General features: G+C 40.3%; 1 protein-coding gene across 1 annotated transcript in view; it reads left to right on the top strand.

The window, feature by feature from the left end:
* MEGF10 (multiple EGF like domains 10) overlaps positions 1–20,372 on the top strand; it is a 138,921-nt gene that overhangs the window by 105,579 nt on the left and 12,970 nt on the right. Inside the window, exons 13-20 of the mRNA XM_017860991.1 lie at positions 4,621–4,767; positions 5,968–6,102; positions 6,649–6,777; positions 9,771–9,899; positions 12,086–12,214; positions 14,652–14,780; positions 17,096–17,332; positions 19,181–19,308. Of these exons, the coding sequence (XP_017716480.1) occupies positions 4,621–4,767; positions 5,968–6,102; positions 6,649–6,777; positions 9,771–9,899; positions 12,086–12,214; positions 14,652–14,780; positions 17,096–17,332; positions 19,181–19,308 (1,163 nt within the window). The remainder of the gene's footprint in view (positions 1–4,620; positions 4,768–5,967; positions 6,103–6,648; positions 6,778–9,770; positions 9,900–12,085; positions 12,215–14,651; positions 14,781–17,095; positions 17,333–19,180; positions 19,309–20,372) is intronic.

Raw genomic sequence — 20,372 nt, 5'->3', positions numbered from 1 at the left:
TAAGGAATATAAGCAATTAAGTAAGACAAGGATTTGGGATTATACCTATGAAAGGGGAAAGAATGACACCCCAGATGATTTATTTACTGCATTCATGCAATCACAAATGCCCAGTGAATGCTGATTTCACATTGAGGCCGCTGGCATAATGCATCAGGCATTAATTGCACGAACATTTCTTTAGAGCTGCTTAGCTGAAGTTTATCACGATCATTCAGCCATTGCCTAGCAACTTGTGAAGGCTATCAAAGAGCTCTTTGTCCTCAGTCCTGGCAAAAACAGTCCCTTACAGATCTCCTTATCAGCATTAGAACATTTATCAGAAGAGAAATGCTCCCATTAACCAGAGATGGCTGCAGATTTAAACCTACCCCCTTCCCATTTTGCCCCTTCTTCCCAATATTTTAGGAAGTTGTTTCCTGAACTATTAAAGTTTTTATCTATTTTTTGCTAAAACTTCTGAAGGAATTTCCTTAAGATGTCATATAATTCTTTTATGGCCTAATAATCTGGGCTTACATGTAAAAACACAGACCTGAGCCCCAAATGCATATTTGCTCAAAATAAGCAAGGCAGACATCTCCACCTCCTTAGCAGGGAAGGGTCACCATTTTTGGTACACAACCTATAAATATGTTGGGCTTCCTGGTTTGAGTGAAGACTTATTCAGGAAAGCAAGGAACGATGTGGTTGCTCCATCCCATTAGAAAGTGGTCCTGAATATCATATAGGAAAGAGGAATTATGCTTATTGATTCATTCAACAAATATTTATTTAACACCTCCCATGTGCTAGGTGCTATGGTAAGCAAAAACAGGCATTGTCTCTCCCTCAGGGAGCTGCCAGAATTAATTACCTTTGGTGGAGAATTGAAGGGGAGTCTTCATCTGCATTTTCTTCTATATCTCTCCAGAATTCATCTTCCCCTGCATCTGTGCTGGCATTGACTTAGTTTCATGCCTTGTCACTTTGATCATATTTTTTTACCCCCATTTGGGGTTCCCCAGGTAAAGAGCACCTGACAGGTTTTCTTTCTTCCCAGGCTCAACATCTTCAGGCTATCTTCTGTCCTATAAAGTGCAAATTTAGTTATGCTCCTTCCTTCTTAAAATTGTTCATTTGGTCCCTGTTAACACCAGCGGGAGGTTCACACTCTATAGCATGGCACTGTTGGCTCAACTCAGTGTAGCCACTGCTTGGCAGCCCAGATACCTCACCTGCTCTCCCCAGCCCCTGAGTTTCAGCTGTACCCAACACTTGCAATTCCCAAAGGACAGACACTTCTTTGGGCTTCTGAGCCTTGCAGCCACTGTTCCTTTAGCCTACAGTCCTCTTCTCCCTTCACAAGCTACCTCTGTTCCTGATCATGATCCCCAGGCAGAATGGGGTGTGCCTGTTCTGTAGTCATTATCACCCTGGAGTTACATTTTTAAGAAAACTTCTCACCAGCAAGCCAGGCGCTGGCCGGATCCCTTGAATGTTTGCTGAGTTGGGTTTCCTTTTCTGCCTTTGATAAACAAAGAAACAAAAAGATGTTTTGTAGGACTCTAGCAAAGTTGGCAGAAAATAAGAGGAGATAAATATAAATAATACACATGTACACACACAGAGACAAAAATAATGGTTAAAGCAAAACTTACAACTCTTCATCCTGGAGAATATTTCATTTCAGGATTATCCTTAAATGGAAGTCACATCAGCAGTCATATACCTGGTGCGACTTAGAGAAACAGTTACCCAACACTCTCTTCGTGATACTTACTGCCTGAAATTCCACAATTAGATACTTATTTCTTAGGCTCTTAGAATGCATGCTGTCTTAGAATATCAGTATTCTCCAGAGAAGGTACTACTCACCAATAATAAATGTATCTTGTCCTTTTCTGACTGTAAGACGAAGGGAAAAATAACCAGGAGGGCACAGAGGACCAGAAGGGGAGAAGCAGCAATAGGAGAAGAGGGTGCAGCAAGAGGAGGAAAGACAACTCCACACCTTTCCCTGGAATTGCCCCCTAACTGAGACATACTTGATATTTATCTTCACATAGATTAGGTATTAGTATCTGCAAAATGCTGACTCATTTTTTACTGATGATAGAGTAAAATAAAAGGACTTGAATTTTTTAAGAGGGAGTTGGTAATAGAATTTTTATAATTTATATTCAAAGGAAACATTTCTTTGCAATTCTAAGATAAAAGTTATTTTCAAGTAAGCTTGAGACAGTTGAAAGATGCTTATATGATTGGACACAGAAGGTTTGATCAATGATCTATAGACTTTGCTATGATTCTCTGGAAATGAAATGATGGGTAAACCATATGAAACAAGCTTATCTCTGCAGTGGATCTTCTTGCTATAGGGTGGGCCTTGTTACTTACACAAACATTACCAGGATATAGTTGATTATGACTGATGGCTAGGCTAATCAGCTAAACAAACCTCTCAAGGGAAGAGGAATCAGTTATGAAAGAAAGGATCTCTTTACTCAGATTTGCCTGTCTGGCCTGTAGTCATTTTTCTTAACATGCTCAGATTGAGAATGGGCTAAGCTATACATAAATCATGATAACCTATGTTATAAAAAAGCAGCATATACTTTTGACTTAAAGTGTACTCCATTCCATCTTAACTGAATTTATTAAGTGTAATTTGAAGCAGTGATTTGGCAAATAGTTGATAAACTAAGTCATCATAAATGGCTAAATCTTACGTCTCCCCCAAGTCCCCACCCTAACAAAAAAGCATAAAAAATCAGGACTAATTTTTCAGGATGATGATCAGTCAGATTAACCAGATAATTACTCAGCTTCCACTTCTTCAAAATCTTCACTGGGATTTGCCTTGATGGCTCCAGACCAAAATGCCCTGGATTGGTTGTCTAAGTCTCTGTGATAAACAGGTGTCCCCATCTTAGCTGTTGTTAAGCAGGAGTCTTGGCTCACGGTCAGAGTCTAGGACCTGAATTTGAATTGAGAGTGAAGCGTTTAGCAGGTTACCCTTGTTGGTACTTTCTTTAAATTCACAAAACAAAGTTGAGGTTTGCAGACTTGTTTTGAAGTGATTTACTGCTTAATATGTTCGATGCTTCTGCCTTGTATAGGTGTGGATATAAATTCCAGGTAAGATTCTGTGGCTGATGTATCACATTTGGGGAGGGTAGAGTTTGCAATTTCATCTCAGTTTTTCAAAAGAGATTTGAAAAAAAAAAAGATAATATATTCATGATTGCGAGAAAAAAATCAACATAGTAGGCCCAGATTTCATATTTTATTCTGTGGGAAATATTTAAACTCCAATTGGTTTATGAATAGACCTGGTTTCCTTCCTTCAGCCCACGGTCCAAATGAAATAAAAATCTATTGTTGGGTCAAGCTAGACACAATGAGGTCTGCGTGCTTTCTTGCCTGCTTAATGGCCTTTACCCTGTGGGAGACTTTCAGAAGGAAAAAAACAGAACAGTGGATCTTCTTGCTATTCTGCTATTCCGGTGTTCACCGGAAATGGCATACCAATTAGCAACATTCATGTTATAGTTTGGGACTGCTTCCATATTAAGGTTCAGACTGTGGTGACTTTTTGCCTGAGTACTTTAGAAGTCGGAACTGTAACACAAGACATGACCATCTCAGCATCGTGGTGCTGGGTGGTTGTTAGTATTCTGGAATCCTGGAGGGTGTGTGTGCTTGCTCTTAATGTGTTTTCATTTGCTCTGAGGCCAGCAACTGCCAGTTCACTACTAATTATTACTTATTGCCTTTCAATGTGAAGAGGATTTCTTTGAGTTGTGAAGAATTCTGGCAAGAAACAGGCCCCTATTGTATTTCCAATATGAATATGCAGAAGAGACTTATTTATCTCAAATAAAACCTGGCTTTAGATATATTTTTGCAAGCTTGGCTTTCCTCTCTGTTTCCTTTTGGCATTTTGTTGTTGTTGTTGTTAATTCTAAAGTTTCTCAATACTTAAAATGAGAGTTAAACACCTGCATACAGTTTCATAATAATCGATAGCATAGACAACAGCTACAAATAACGTCAGTTGTGATATTCTGCCAATATCTCTCCAATGTCAGATAAGATTTTTAAGGAGGAATTTGGTGGCACGTGTCAGTGCATCTTTCTGTTCTGCACAATGCACCATCAAGTTATTTAAGATTATGTTTATTTGTTTAATCCAGGGGAGGGTTTTCTTCATGTAAAACATTTTATGGAACTGTGCATTGCCTTATCCTTTTACACTTTATTTCTCTATGAAAACAAAGAATGGAAGGAGGAGGAGGAAGTCACCAAGGCTAAAATATATCGTATTGTTGATAAATTTTACTTGCAATAGACAGAGCCCTTGGGCTTCCACTTTGCTCCCTCCTCCTGAAGAATAAAAATCAATATAACAAAAGTGTGCTATTCCTTCTTCGTGACTCCATAGAAAATTGTTCTGGGTATTATTTTAATGTTATGATGATACTGTGTACTGATGTGTATAAGGTGATAACTCGCCATTCATTGCTGCTCGTGATCCTCAGGTTTAGTACTGTGAGCTTAGTCCTCATCTTTGAATTAGTATCTGCGGAAGTTCCACACTGCCTCTCACTCAGCCTTGCCCCATGTGCATTATTACAGGTGTCCACTGTGACAGTGTGTGTGCTGAGGGACGCTGGGGCCCCAACTGCTCCCTGCCCTGCTACTGTAAGAATGGGGCTTCGTGCTCCCCTGACGATGGCATCTGCGAGTGTGCACCAGGCTTCCGCGGCACCACTTGTCAGAGGAGTAAGTGTCTCATTAGGCAGTAATTTCCACCTTCCCTTCCCTGGGCACCATGTACAGAATAATGATCTCTGTCCTACCTCTCAGTTTATAGTGATGTCCTGTTGCACTTGAAGGCAAAAGAGAGTGTAATGGTTCACTTGTCCTTTGCAGAACTGTGTTGAGAGCACTTCCCCAAGAGCTTCATTCTTTCCAGCCTTCAGAACTAACCTAACAGATGGGGATTTAACCCTTTCTTCTCAATAATTACTTCATTGCCTCATTGGCACAACCATCAGTATATATTTCTTCATCCTTCCTGAAAGCTTGCAAATGGTGTTCTAGAAATTCATTGACCTGTAAATATTTTATTCAGCAATTTGGCATTGGCCTTACCTCAATTACCAGACGTCAACATCAGCCAAACCTTGAGGCAAATCATTCATCCTGCTAGTAGTCTTAAAATCAGTGCTATGGGGAAAATGGAATTGCGAAGTTGAAAAAGGAGACTGTTGACATTGGTCCTTAAGACTTCTGAGTTAGAGAAGGATCCATAAGATTTTACTTAATATTTTAGTGAATGCAATCAAAAAAGAATATGTGACTAATTATAAGTTACACTATTCTAATTTTAAAATTGCCTTTTCCCCATAAGAATTCTATGCAGTTATCCTATATTTAAAACTGAATAATATATTGGCAAGAACTTAAGTATACAGCATTTTGCTTAATCACTTTTCGATTACAGTCATTAACCTGAACCATTTTGAGGAGGAAAAACCTTCAAATTTTGACTGTCGATCTATTTTTATTGCCAGTAACAACTCTTAAAGAATAAAGGATCAATAAATGGATTGAGAGTGCTTATCTGAGACTTATTAGTATTACAATTTTTTAATCTCTTTATTTATTCAATGAAAATTCCTGGAGCCCCTGCTTTATGCCAAACCTTGAGCTAATTGGGGCCTTAAGTGGGAAAATAAAGAAGATTAAGACATTTGCTTGCTCTCAAGAAACTCAGAGTTTAGTGACTTCTTTTCCTTATTAAAGAGTTCCTTTGTTCCTTCATTGTTCTTGTTTTCTACTTGGAAAATTATCTATATTGTTCTTACTTTTTTTTAAGGTTTTGCTTTTTAACCTCTAAAACTTTAACTAGATCCCAATCTGGAATGCGAGAGAGACGCATCTCAGAAGGATAACTGCTGATTTCCCTTCTATTTTCAGTCTGCTCCCCTGGTTTTTATGGGCATCGCTGCAGCCAGACATGCCCACAGTGTGTTCATAGCAGCGGGCCCTGCCACCACATCACCGGCCTGTGTGACTGCTTGCCTGGCTTCACAGGTGCCCTCTGCAACGAAGGTAAGGCACGAAGCATCCTGGACAGCTGGGTGGTGATGAGCACGCACTGGAGATGAGCACACCCTGTCCTCAGGCCTCCCCTTGGCCTCCCTGAAGGCCACGTTTTCAGCTGCTGCTAGGAATGTGTTCTGCTGTGCTGTGTCTGCAGCTTCTCAGATAGGACTTTGAGCTTTGGAAAAACTGGCTTGCCGCTCCAGCAAAACGTTTTTATTTCCTGAGTTGTGCTACTCTTCAGTTTTAGCTGGACACATCGTCCCATAAACAATCAATATGAGAAAGGATTTTTGACTCCCAGAACAAGAAGTCGTGAAGTCAGATTTCTAGAAGTGCAATGATGTCCCCTGGTTTGTGATGCTGTAATGAGAATCTTTGGCTTCATGGATTTGTAAAAATGAGCCCATTCAAGATGAGGGATGCTGTTGAGCAGAGATAGCTACCAATGAGCAGCTGGGCCTGTGACCTTTAAAGTCATTTCCTGTGCTAAGATTCTAGGGTTCTATGAGAGGGGTTGTGATTGTGAGTTACTGATCTATAGCTTATTCACAGTGTGTCCCAGTGGCAGATTTGGGAAAAACTGTGCAGGCATTTGTACCTGCACCAACAACGGAACCTGTAACCCCATTGACAGATCTTGTCAGTGTTATCCCGGTTGGATCGGCAGTGACTGCTCTCAACGTAAGTCTTGTTTGAGAACAATTAATCAACTGTTCTTATTTGTTTGTTTTCAGATTCTTTAGGATTGAAGTATGAGTGTTTTTATATAATCAAGAAAGAATATATGACTAACTAAAAGACACATTCTACTTTAAATTCTTTTTTTAAAATTCTTTTTTTCCCCATTAAGTCCTCTATGCAATGGTCCTATGTTTAATCCAAATAATGTCTTGGAAAGAACCTAAATATGTAACATTTTGCTTATCCACTTTTCAGTGATTCATCGTCCATTGAAATAAACAAAAACAGCTGTATTTAGAAGTTTATCTCTTCATTTTGTGTTTATCTGGAGAGTTAATTACAGAGAAAGAAAAAATGGAATTAAATGATGTGAGCCTTAGAAACCTATTGGGAACCAGAGTGAACTGCCCACCTAATATGCTTACCTTCACCTTGGCATCACCCAAGTGCCTTCCACACCATTGGATTTCAGACAGGAATTGTGTGACCCTATAAGGGACTATATAGATGACTCTTAGAGCACCCATGTCATGAAAAAAGTGACATCGACTATAAGTCATTCATGAATGTTTTGAAAGGGTCAGGGCAATGTCTAAAAGTATTCAACTCTTGACCAAGGAATAGCATATGTATGGGGTAATCTGGTTTCATTCATTATAAATTTTATGAAACACTCTCAGTTTATATTGAATTCCCCCATCATGCACATAAGAGAAATCAAAGAATTACTGTGTGCAGTCATTTTACATGGTGCTTTATTGATAATTTAATTCAAACTTCACAGTTACAAGCAACCTGCAAATACTAATTGATGAGCAATATGTTTTTTGCTGGAAGACTTTTTTCTGAATGTTAATTTTTTCCGTAGGTAGTCCAGGCTGTACCCCATTTTTTAGGAATAAGGGAACAGAGCTAATAAATCTCAGAAGTGTAGCTCTTTGGTGAAGGAAGTGTTATGCGATGTGATTTCACTGCATTCTGGGGGCATCACCTCAGAAGAAATCAGTCTGTTTATATCTACATGTGTTGCAAGGGCTGTGACGGATAGCTGGGAATATGGACAGATTGATAAATAGATACTGAAAAACAGGGTTTGGGAAGAGTAAAAGGTCCAATATCATTGTCATAAAATGATTGATTTATATTGCTCCTTTGAAAAGCAGTCTTTATTTTGGAAATTCGTCCCTTCCTCATTTGGAGGAGGAATGTGCTGAAAGGAACAAAAATAGAAACACAACTATGAATGGAGACTATAGTGTTGCCTGCCCCGATAATCACTCCACAGGAAGCTGATTTATTTGGCAAAAGCCTTTGCTTCTCCTGGGGATCATTGATTTCATTGATTCCCTTATGGACTCTATGGAACCGTCTTCATATTTCTTCTTGGCTGATTGTGAGCCTGTCTAAAGAGAGCAAAGTCCTTCACAGTGAAAACACAGACTTTGAAAACTTAAAGGGGTACATTTAAAGGGGCAGGTGTCTTTGGGAAAATGATTTTTTAAAGCACTGTCTCTACATTTACCTTTTGGGAATATAAAGTTGAGTAATGCGTATTCCGATTCTCTGATCATAACAAATATGGGGAGAAAAACCTAATGGCAGTGGGTTACTTCAGAAAACTATATCGTGAACATAAATGGGTTTACAAAAGCTGATTAAATATCATCTAAGGAATAGGTTGCTTTAGGTAAAGAGTGCTTCCCTGAGCAGCAGACGGGCTAGACACTTCAATAGTTTTCACCGAGTCTCACTGTGACTTTAAAAGAGGGAAGCTGTATTTGTCTAACAAACAGCAAATATTGTTATTAATCTGTGTGACCTTGTACGAGTCACTATTAACCTTTTGTGGCCTCAGTTTCTTCAGCTGTAAAATGAGGGTGTTGTACTTAGAAAATTTGTTCTAATGCTCACTCGAGACCTCAAGTGTCAGCTAGTGTTTTCCCCTTGCTCTTGGACAAAAACAGTGCACAAAATCATGGAAGAATTTTTTTCATTTATAAAGTTACTTCATATGTATTATTGATTGTCTTTATTGGTCCACATTCCCTACAGGGTAGCCATATAGAAATTACAGGCGGTCCTCCTTTTATGCAATTATGTTCCTGAAGTGTTAATATGAATAAAAAGTATTTTTTGTCAATGAAATTATTTTACCCCCTGATCTCATGTTATTATTTCACAGACACTTTATCTGACTTTCTGATGATCTCTTCAATCGGCAGTGACCCCTAATGATTTAATTTTATTATTTTCTGCGTCTTCCAATTAAGAGTTTTTACAAGGAAACCAAGTTTTACATACCGCTGGGAACCTCAATATTTAAAAGGAGCCTAAAGTGGCAACTCTAGAGTAGACTGAAGAGTACAGGATTTAGAAATTGTGAACATGAGCTACATGGCCTTCGGTCCTTTAACCTCTCTTGAGTCAAGTCATTTTCCACACCTTATCTCTGCTCAAATGTCCTCTCCTCACAGAGGCCTTCCTCAGAGGACTAGCTCCCAAAATTATTGTCTTCCTTATCCTCTTTATGTTTTTTTCATAATACTTACCACCATTGATTTTTCACTTGTTTGGTTGGTTGGTTGGTTGGTTGGTTTGCCTGCCTCCCTACCAAAATATAAGCTTCCAGAGGATGATTTGGACTTTGTCTTATCCTCTGCTATCTTCCTTGTGCCTGGAACAGTGTTGGGTACATAATAGGTGTTGAATGTGTGTTTGTTTAATAACTGAATCTGTAAACTTGAGGTGATTTTTGCCCCAGCCACCTCACTCTGCAGTTGTAAATGAATACATATGTCAGTAATGACAGTCATTGTTGAAGTTGGCATGGCCACCTGGGATTTAGTGCAGAATTCAGAGCAGCGTGCTTTCTTAGTCCTAATGTACACTGCTAACCTGTCACATGTAGGGAGATGTGTAGGGGTGGATGGAATTCTCCCTACTTGGTATTGGCCTCAGAGCTCTGATGGACTTCTCCACACCTCTAATTTCAGCATGTCCACCTGCCCACTGGGGCCCAAACTGCATCCACACCTGCAACTGCCACAATGGAGCTTTCTGCAGCGCCTACGATGGGGAATGTAAATGCACTCCTGGCTGGACAGGGCTCTACTGCACTCAGAGTAAGTGACAAGCCTTCTGAGGCTCACCAAGGGGAGCCTCATCCAAGGAGGAAACAGCCTCACCCTCCTCATGCGTGACTGGAGCTCAAAAAAGGTCCCTGAGGTTGGACTACTTCTGTCTCCTAACGACCTGTAGACATCTAAATTTCTCTAAGTGATGAAGTGCTACTACATTCCAAGTATTCTCTCTAGGTTCTATCAGGACACTGAGGTGGAGCAATGCTGTGTGATGGTGTGCAGGTTATTTCTCTTCTCTCCTTTAACCAAACCATATTTATATGGATCAAATTCTCAATTCTTTATTCTAACAGCACAAAAGTTAGGATATAAAGATTAGAAAGGTAGTGAAGACAACAAGCCTCACTGCTTGATTTAATGTGTGCTCCTGGAAAAGGTGGAGTTCCATGGTTTTGAAACTGTAGCAAGCTTCAGAATCACCTGGAGTACACAACAAACACAGAAGCTGATCCCATCCCAGAGAGCTGGGGCAGTGGGTCTGGACTGGCACCTGAGAATTGCCATTTTTATCAACTGGTAGTAATGCCAGCCTGGGACCATGCTTTGAGAGTCACTGCTCTAGTTCTTTTCCCCATTTTGTATTTCATAGCATCCTAACCACTTTTTCTTCCAGAAGGCTTTTAGCATGATAGGATATAATGTGTTTAGCATGATAGGATATAATGTGCAAAGTACTTACTCCAAAGCTGAGCATCATTGGGGAAGGAAGATTGTTCTCTGCCTTCTTACCTTCGGTTGAATAAAGGAGACAAGACAGGAAGGCATGTGTTATGATTAAGTACTAAATAGCTTACATTTTAAAATAATAGCAAGAAGCTGAGGAGGAAAGATGGGTCTGAAATTGAGCAATTCTTATTTAATACTAATTAGAGTACGTAATTAAAGAATAGGCTGAAAAAGTCTTTAGAAACTTTCTAGAAGAGAATGTAGACCTTGAACCAAGATTTGAAAAGGATAATTGGCAAGGAAGGTGACTGGCCCAAGCATATTCTTCAGACCTCATATATCTATAAATATTGTTTAACTTCTTAGAGAAAGGTACTTGTAAGATATTATTTATAATTCTAAAATTAGAACGTGCTTCAAACAGAGAACCCTTTTTCAAGTGCAAGTAACATGATATAGTGGGAGCAACATGGGGTACAGAGCCAGACCTCCCTGCGTTTGAATCATGGCCCTGCCAGTTGCCAGCTGTGTGACTTAGGGTACTTGGGGCTTAGTTCCTGTCTACAGGATGGGAATATCCATCCCTGCATTTCTGGCCTGCTGTAAAGATTAAACAAGAGAATGCATGAAAAGAATCTGGCACAGAGTAGGTGCTAAATAAATGCATGACAGCAGGGGGTCATCAGTGCGTACTGGCATCTGGGCACTGCCTCTGCTTCTTGAAAGTTCCATAAGAAAATGAGAAAATGAAAAGCATATGTAATATTTGGAAACAACCATTGAATCAGCCTGCATGGAATCTTTCATCATGCCAGAGATCCCCAAGACACTCTTGCAGAGCAGCTGCCAGCGCATGTAAGCCAACAGAATTTGTGGGTGTCTTTAGCTCAAGAGAGTCGCTAGTCTCAGCATTGAAAATTATGCAGCAGTGTGAAGGCTTATTGCTTTTTGCAAAGCACCTGTGAAGTATAATTGTTTTTAAGGTAAGCATTCTAGTACACCTCTTCAGGGAAGTTGATATTATCTAAGTTAATAACAGATAAAGTGGACAAGGCTAGTAGCAACAATAGAGAGAGATTCTGTACTACAAGTAAAAGCATACAGATAATTTTAATATAAAGTACCCATCTCAGTCCATTGGAATTTGAGTCTAGGATTCTAGTAGAAATGTGAAAGAATGAAAGGAAATGTCCTATTATTCCAGGATCGAAGGGATGTTTTTTTAGAAGGCACTAGTCTTGCCTCCAGGGGTACCAGTGATGATTACACTGACAGGAATGAAACTCTTCTGCCTCCTGCTTATGAATTACAACCTCCTTGCAAGAGCCCTGTCTTGGGACTTCAAAGAAGCTCTTGTGGCAAGCTGAGATATGTACTATTCACTGTATTCTCTGATGGCTCAGTGTCATTCAAGTTTAAACACAAATATGTGGGAGGCACGAGCCTCCAAGTGTTTCTCTTCAGCAGCCTCTTGACTCCTGCTGTCCTCCCTCCTCCCACAGGATGTCCTCTAGGGTTTTATGGAAAAGACTGTGCACTGATATGCCAATGTGAAAACGGAGCTGACTGCGACCACATCTCCGGGCAGTGTACTTGCCGCACTGGATTTATGGGACGGCACTGTGAGCAGAGTAAGTATGAGAGTGCGGCATCGCTGGGTGGTATTTTGTTTTTTCCTCTAGAATCACATTTCCTAGATGCCGGAAAATATTAAGGCAGAATTCACCACTCTTAGGTTGTTTGAGCTGATGGCTGGTTACTTCTCAGCATGACTGACTTCCCCTTCCAGAGGTCAGGCCGCCCTGGGATCGTTGCTGGTTACTCAGTGCTCTGGGTGGAGGAGGTGCGACTACAAGAATGAAGACAGAATTCAAGTTTTCCATTCTGTTCTTTCGGGCTCTCCCTTCCTCTCTTTCCTATTTTTGGAATGTGGCTGCTCAGAGCTTTAAAAGAGCCAGTCGAGCTTTCTTTATGGCAGAGGCGGGACCCGGGTCTCACATTGGAGGACAGTACATTCGATGGGGAGGAGGGCTGGTGGCCCAGGGCCAACCCCTGTTGCTGGTGAGGGAACAAATCCACGCAAACATTGCCACCCTTTCAACAACCTTCTCTAGATAGCACTTTTATACTGCTTCCATTAACAACTTCTCATCTTAGTCTTAACAACCTTCAAGACAACATACCGCCTTAAATTTTTTTAAGTCCCACTAGGGGAGAATATGCTGTTGGAATTACTCATCCTTATTTTTTATTTCCACCCCACTATCTATGCTTCCACTCAAGGAGTTATAAGAACAGTAGTCTTGGCCGGGCGCAGTGGTTCACGCCTGTAATCCCAGCACTTAGGGAGGCCGAGATGGACAGACCACGAGGTCAGGAGTTCGAGAACAGCCTGGCCAACATAGTGAAACCCCGTCTCTACTAAAAATACAAAAAATTAGCTGAACGTGGTGGCGGGCACCTGCAATCCTAGCTACTCAGGGAGCTGAGGCAGGAGAATTGCTTGAACATGGGAGGCGGAGGTTGCAGCGAGCTGAGATCACACCACTGCATAGCAACCGGAGCGACAGTGCAAGACTCCGTCTCAAAAAAAAAAAAAAAAAAAAATTAGTCTTAAGAAAATGGAATATTGCAAATTAGTTTATTATTCCTTTCCTCTATGACTTTCATTCAGTATTCACAATAAATAAGGGCTTAGGGCTGTATCGGACCCACTTTCTTATGATAAAACCTTTTAGGCAGGAAAAGGTGAAGAACAATTCCTGTTTAGCACAGGTTGTACTCTTGGGAAGGATCTGCCAAGATTATGGCCATAGGAGCAGTGTGGTCTGGAAAGGTTGATCAGGAAAGCAGGACTCTGGAAATAAAGCATCCCTCCCCACTCCACTCCACTGGCGCCTCACAGAGCCACTTTGAGCCTGGTTGCCTCAATCTTATGTGCTAAACCCTAGGGTATTTTTGCATATCCTCTTTCTAGCAAATATACAAAAGTGACATCCAGGAATCAGCTCAAGACAGAGACAGCCCAATTTTAGTTTTGCATCACTGTTTCATTGAGTCATGAAACAGATCCTGACTGAGTGACACAGTTGCATTCACACCTCTTTTGTGCATATAAATATTGTATGTCTGTGTATAAATCTCTAACCATATTCATGGAAACCAGAATAGGCTCAAAATTTTACTTGAATGCCAGATGACTGGTTAAGGTCTTATTAAATAAGAAAACCTCTTAAGGACTTCCGTGATTACTCTCAACAGCAAATTAAAGTGTCCCTATTTTTGGAGACTTCTCCCAATGCTTATTTGTAAACAGAAACCCTGTGTTTGACAGAGAATTCTAATAATACTAGCACATTGCCCCCTGCTGTTAACTTTATGAAAAACAACAATATTTTGTCACGAAGATTTTTAGATTTAACATGCTTACACTATCCTTTGAAATTCATGCCTAACTCTTATTACAACCACATTGTAAGAATCCCATTATTTTTGTCTTTGAGACTTCAACAAAATCCAGAGTTTGAACCACTCCATAGCAAATGAAGTTCTTACCTAGAAAATCAACAAAACTTGTCTGCCTCTTCTCCTATTCCTGGCTAATTCAGTTGAGAATGTGTGTTTATGAAGATCCCTGAGCCTACAGTAAAATATATGTGTTCTCAAGAAAGCATCTTTAGTTTATGCTCTTCAGTCTAGGCCCCTTTCAGCCCACAGTTTTGCCTGGTAGACTTGTCTCAAATTGCCCTTAGTGATTATCTTCATCTGTTCCATGGGAATTCCACAGACTCTCCATATATGCATCATAGAGGTGGGTATGTAGCAGCTGAAAGTGTCAGGAGCTCTAATGTTGAGCAGCCCTGGCTCTAGCCCTGTGCAGTCTGGACTGTGAGTGCCACCATGATTCGGGAATGCTGTCCAGTTCTGGGACACTCTTGGGGGTACAAGTCAGCCTCAATAGGAATCCCCTGAAAGGACTCTGCTCTAGATGTGCAGAGCTTGCAGTCAGAGGCAGCCTTGCTCCAAATTCCCAAGGCTGGAAAGCTACATTTGACTTTCCTTCTCTAGAGTGCCCTGCAGGAACATATGGTTATGGCTGTCGCCAGATATGTGACTGTCTGAACAACTCCACCTGCGACCACATCACCGGAACCTGTTACTGCAGCCCCGGATGGAAGGGAGCGAGATGTGATCAAGGTAAAGATGCTAACAAATGTTTGTAGTGTGAGCAGCATGTACCAGTCTATGCGAAGTATTTTCACTTGTGTTATCCAGCATAATCTTCACCACAACTCTAAATGGCGTAATTGGTTACTTATTTAATTTCCAGATGAATGCCTTATCGTTGCTCTCCTGCAGATAAGGAAACAAAAGCTTAGAGAGGCCGAGTAATTTTCCCAAGGTCACATAGCTAATATCCAGAATATGTCATAGCTTTTGTGCCAGATTTTTGTTATTCCAAAACTCGTGAACTTCCTACCGGGTCTATAATTTCTTTTCAGCTTTATTGAGATGTAATTGATACACAAAAAAATACCTATTTAATGTGTACAATTTAATAAAATTTGGACTATCTACATACCTATGAAACCATTACCATAATAAATGAAATATCCATCACCATGTGTTTCCTCATGCCCCTCCCTACTTCTACCACCCCTTATGCCCCAGGTAATCACTCATGTCTTTTCTGTCAGTATAGATTAGTTTTCATTTTCTAGAATTTTATATAAATGAAATCACATTGTACTCTTTTGGGTCTGGCTTTGTTTATGCAGCATAATTATTTTGAAATGGAACCATGTCGTAGCACATATCAACAATTCAGTTCTTTTCATTGCTGAATAGTATTTCATTGTATGGATATACTATAATTTATTTCCCTATTCATGTGCTGATGGACATGTGGATTGTTTCCAGTTTGGGGCTCTTACAGATAAAGCCACTATGAACAAGAGTGAATCAAGTTTTTGCACGGACGTGTGCTTTCATTTCTCTTGGGTAAATACCTAGGAATAGAATAATTGGATTCTATGGTAGGCATATGTTTAACTTTTTGTAAAACTTGTGCCACTGGTTTTTAATTGAGGAGTGTGTCATAACGACCTGGGAATAGTTGTCATGTACACGGTCCCATTTGGGAAATTCTGATTCTGGGATTGGGAACTTTGAGAAAGTGCTTCTGATGGTTCTGAAGCGTGCCCTGCAGACAGCCACAGCTCTTACTGCCGGTGGTACTCCCTGGTAGGCAATGAGCAGATGGGCTATAAAAGGCTTTAGAAAATTGATACACTGTTGTAGATGGCGTCATCTTAAACTGCAGACCATGTAAATATTTACAACATTTAATTTCTTTGGTAAAATAACTTTTACATGCTTATGATTTACATTTGACTGTCATAACAATAGAATGCGATCTTTCATGATCACATCATAATTACAAATACGCTGTAATCTCGCTACATTGTCAGGTCTGTGTTTCAGGTCATATTGTTTTGTAAGAAGGTCCTTCAGCATTTAGAATCGTAAAATCATAGGAACGTTTACTTGAGCTGGAAGCAGTGACATGGAGGCCTCTTTTCTCATTTATAGATGATAAAACTGCAGCCTGAAAGCTTAAGGGAAAGTTCAGAATATCTAGGTCAATTTTTTTAGATGCCAGATTTCTTGACTTTCAACCCATGCCTTTAGCGTCCTCACTTGATGGACCATAAGGAAGAACTATGTAATGCCGAATTTTGAATTTAATGAGTAAGGTATTATGATAATGCTATCAGGTATTATCAGGACAAAGCTTTCTGTCATGGAAAATAACTTTGCACAGAACAATATCTTCTGAGGTAAAAGATCCATTGTAATTAGCATAAGGCAGATCCTGTTCTTAGACTAGATTTATAATGGTGTTATGCTTGCTTAGAAGGAAGATTACTCTTAGAAATGCTAAGGATAGACATAAAATTTGGGTAAGCAGTTGGGACATTTAGCATTTAACTCTGCATAAACTTTATTTATTATTGAATAATGAAGCAAAATAAAAAGTAGATAAATTGTTACCCCAAATTAATTGCCAGTCTAAGCATTTAATCGGAAATATATAAGAAGCTCTCAAACCCTACTGTTGAATCTCTTTGGGTTTAGAAAATCCTGTCTCTTTCTTTACAGTTTTTTAGAGACAGGGTCTTGCTATGTTGGCCAGGCTGGTCTCTAACTGCTAGGCTAGATCAGTTCTCCCACCTCAGCCTCCTGAGTTGCTGGAACTCTGGGCACGCATCACTGTGCCCAGCTTCTGTCTCTTTTTGAGGCTTACAGCAGCCTTTCTCTGGGCATGGATAGGCTGACAACATCTGACAATGAGGAATGTTTGCTTTTTCTTCCTGCTCTGTTTCCAAATTAATGTTTTATGAACTGAAAATATGGAGGCATTAGCACAGAAGGAGGTTTTTGTAAGTAGAGATCAAACATTTATCCAGCACATTGTCATCCTTTCTCAAGTCTCTCTTTTCTTTTTCTAGCTGGTGTTATCATAGTTGGAAATCTGAATAGCTTAAGCCGAACCAGTACTGCTCTCCCTGCTGATTCCTACCAGATCGGGGCCATTGCAGGCATCATCATTCTTGTCCTAGTTGTTCTCTTCCTACTGGCATTGTTCATTATTTATAGACACAAGCAGAAGGGAAAGGAATCAAGCATGCCAGCAGTTACCTACACCCCTGCTATGAGGGTCATCAATGCAGATTATACCATTTCAGGTAAGAGCGGAGGCAGGAGAAGCATTTTGCTTCTTGAAAAGTTAAATTTCACCCTGTTTCCTTAAAACTGGGTGTTTGGCTGTGCTGTCCATTGTTTCTGTCAATTCTCATTGAGATAATTCTGTGGAAAATGTATACATTGCTAGAGATGAGTTTTTTATTTCAACAATAGTAAATTGTCATTCTGTGGTTTGCTATGAGGGTTTTAAAATTGAGCTCATTGTGTTGTTTGTGCTTTAGATTTAGGGAATTTCAATCCATAAGGAGCTTTGTATCCAGCCTCAAGGTTTTGTCATATGTGAGGGGTGTGGGAAGAGAGGATGATGAATTTACCAAGGTCATGGATCAGATTATGGAGCTGGACCATTTTCCTGTCTCTGAATGGGGTACTTTCTATATGCTTCCCAGCCTCTCCCTAGGCCTACCCGAATCATTAACTGGAGGGAACCAAGTTACACGAGAAATAGCTTTTTGGTATTAGCAAGAACCAAGGCAGCCCTTTAAGAAAACTCTTTTGATTTTTTCTGTTCTGTCACAATGCCTCATAAAAGAAAAAAAAATTATAATCAATCATCAGTGGAAGCAACCACTTACATGGAGGAATTTAAAAGTTTAAAATCTTTATTACTTTTTGGATGATTATTGAAGGCTTTCTGGTTGGTTACATGTTTAAAACTACAAAATTCTGTGGAAATAGGAGAAGTAGCTGATTTACATAGTAGTGCATTTTCAGTGCAGAATTATTGTGTCAAGAACTCAAGTGTTTAAAAAAAGGAAAGTTGCAGAGTAGCTTCAAATGATGCCTTCCCAGCTCTACAAGCCCCAAAGCAAAGAGCAGTTGTCTGTGGATACTGTGAACAAAAGTTCTCTGAAAAGGAATTTGGAGGAAAGAGATTTTGTTCCAGTGAACAGTCTGCAAACCCAGGAGTTGCAGGCAGTGTAAAATGAAGGTGCAGTTCAGAGAACAAAGGGAAAGCTTGGGTTTTATAGCAAAAGTCCCCATCCAGCTTCCAATCAGGCCCTTTTATGCAAGTGAAGGATTGAAACTGGTTTAATTCTAATTGGTCAGTGCAACTGAGTTCTGGTTGGTTGATACAGCTGAACCCTGATCGTTTGATAAAGCTGAGCCCTGATTAGCTAAGGCAGGTAAGCTCTGATTGGTCGGTTCAGCTGAGCTCTGAAAAACCCAAAGATAAAAGGCTGGGTTTTCAGGGAACTCAGAGTACAGGTGTGACACTTAGTCAGCAAAGGCCTGCTTGACTGTATTTTAAATTTATGCCTAGTTAGCCACTCCTATGGATCTTAAAGGATTGTTTTTTTCAGTTTCACATTTATTTGTTCACAAGCTTTCATACTTTTCCAAGGAGGCAGTTAGGAAGGCAGAGGCCTGTTGCTTCTAGAAGCTTTGCTGAGTAGGCTGGGCAGGAGGAGATTCTGCCCAGCTTGTGATATGGAAGCAGTCCAGACATTTGTTCTGTTATTTATTTATTTATTTATTTATTTATTTAGAGATGAGTCTCGCTCTGTCACCAGGCTGGAGTGCAGTGGCGCCATCTCTGCTCACTATAACCTCTGCCTCCGGGGTTCAAGTGATTCTCTTGCCTCAGCCTCCCAAGTAGCTGGGACTACAGGCGCCTGCCACCATGCCCGGCTAATTTGTTTTTGTATTTTTAGTAGAGATGGGGTTTCACTGTATTAGCCAGGATGGTCTCGGTCTCTTGACCTCGTCATCTGTCCGCCTTGGCCTCCCAAAGTGCTGGGATTACAGGCGTGAGCCACCTCATCCGGCCTTTTTTCACACGCATTTATGGGAGCCTGCTGCCTTCACCGTTTCCTTCCTTTTTGCAGGAACCCTTCCTCACAGCAATGGCGGAAACGCTAATAGCCACTACTTTACCAATCCCAGCTACCACACGCTCACCCAGTGTGCCACATCCCCTCACGTCAACAACAGGGATAGGATGACCGTCACGAAGGTGAGAGGCATTGGCTCAAGTCTTTGAAAATGGGCCGGGGAGAGAGGAAGGGAACCAGAATATATTGAGGGTCGCTGTTTACCGGAGGCTGTTCTAGGTACTTTACATACATAATCTAATTTATTCCTCTAAACAGTCCTCTGGGTGTGCCTTGGGAATCTCAACATTACTGATGAAAACCTGAGTAGTGGGGAGTTTAAGTTACTTGCAGACGTAGCTGCCCAATAATGAGTGTGGCAGCTGCTGTGTGAGTCAGTCTCTCAGTCTCTACAATCTGTACTGTTTCCATTACACTGCTTTAGAAAAACGTTTCTAATTTTACATGACATTTAAAAATAATAACTCATAATGACATTAACAAAAACATAAAGACCTATAGCAGAATCAGCCGTGGGCAAAATATCCAAGTGCATCTCTTCTGACCGCCCATTCTCTAGTACCCTTTCCTGGCCAACTGTGCTTTAGTAACAACAGCAGTAACATGCACTGATTTGGGTTGAACCACATGAAATTGCTATTTTTGTAGGTCAACAATGGTCACATAGCAACAACCTAATATTATGTGCCAAGCATTTCTAATCACTTAAAAAATACAAACTCATTTAATCTTCACACCAAACCTATAAATCGAGCGATTATTATGCCGATTTTACAGATGAGGAAAGTGAGTCACAGAGAGGTTGGAAACAGAGCTGTCTGGAACCCAGAGCTGTTCCTCTAATAGCACCCAAGTCACCCCTGGGTCTTTCCCACAATGCTCTGAAATCTCAAACATTTCTTTCTTCCAAACATACCCAAATTATATTTCTAATCTCTGTTGTCTGATTCCAGTGCTCTATTAGAGAAAAGAAATCAAGTTAATTAAATTAATCCAGTTGTAATTTAATTATTGTAGCTATAGATTTTAATTATAGTGCCTCATGGTTAAATACCACTCCACATTCTCCAGAGACTTTCACATTCATCAATTTATTTGTTCTCATACAAATCAGGGAAGGGGGCAAGGCAGATAATCTTATCCTCATGTTTATGCCTAGGATGACTGCTAAGAGTCACCTGTGACT

Source organism: Rhinopithecus bieti, unplaced genomic scaffold, assembly GCF_001698545.2.
Source record: "Rhinopithecus bieti isolate Rb0 unplaced genomic scaffold, ASM169854v2 scaffold_58409, whole genome shotgun sequence".
Lineage (NCBI taxonomy): Eukaryota > Metazoa > Chordata > Mammalia > Primates > Cercopithecidae > Rhinopithecus > Rhinopithecus bieti.
This window is presented reverse-complemented; position numbering and strand designations above follow the sequence as displayed.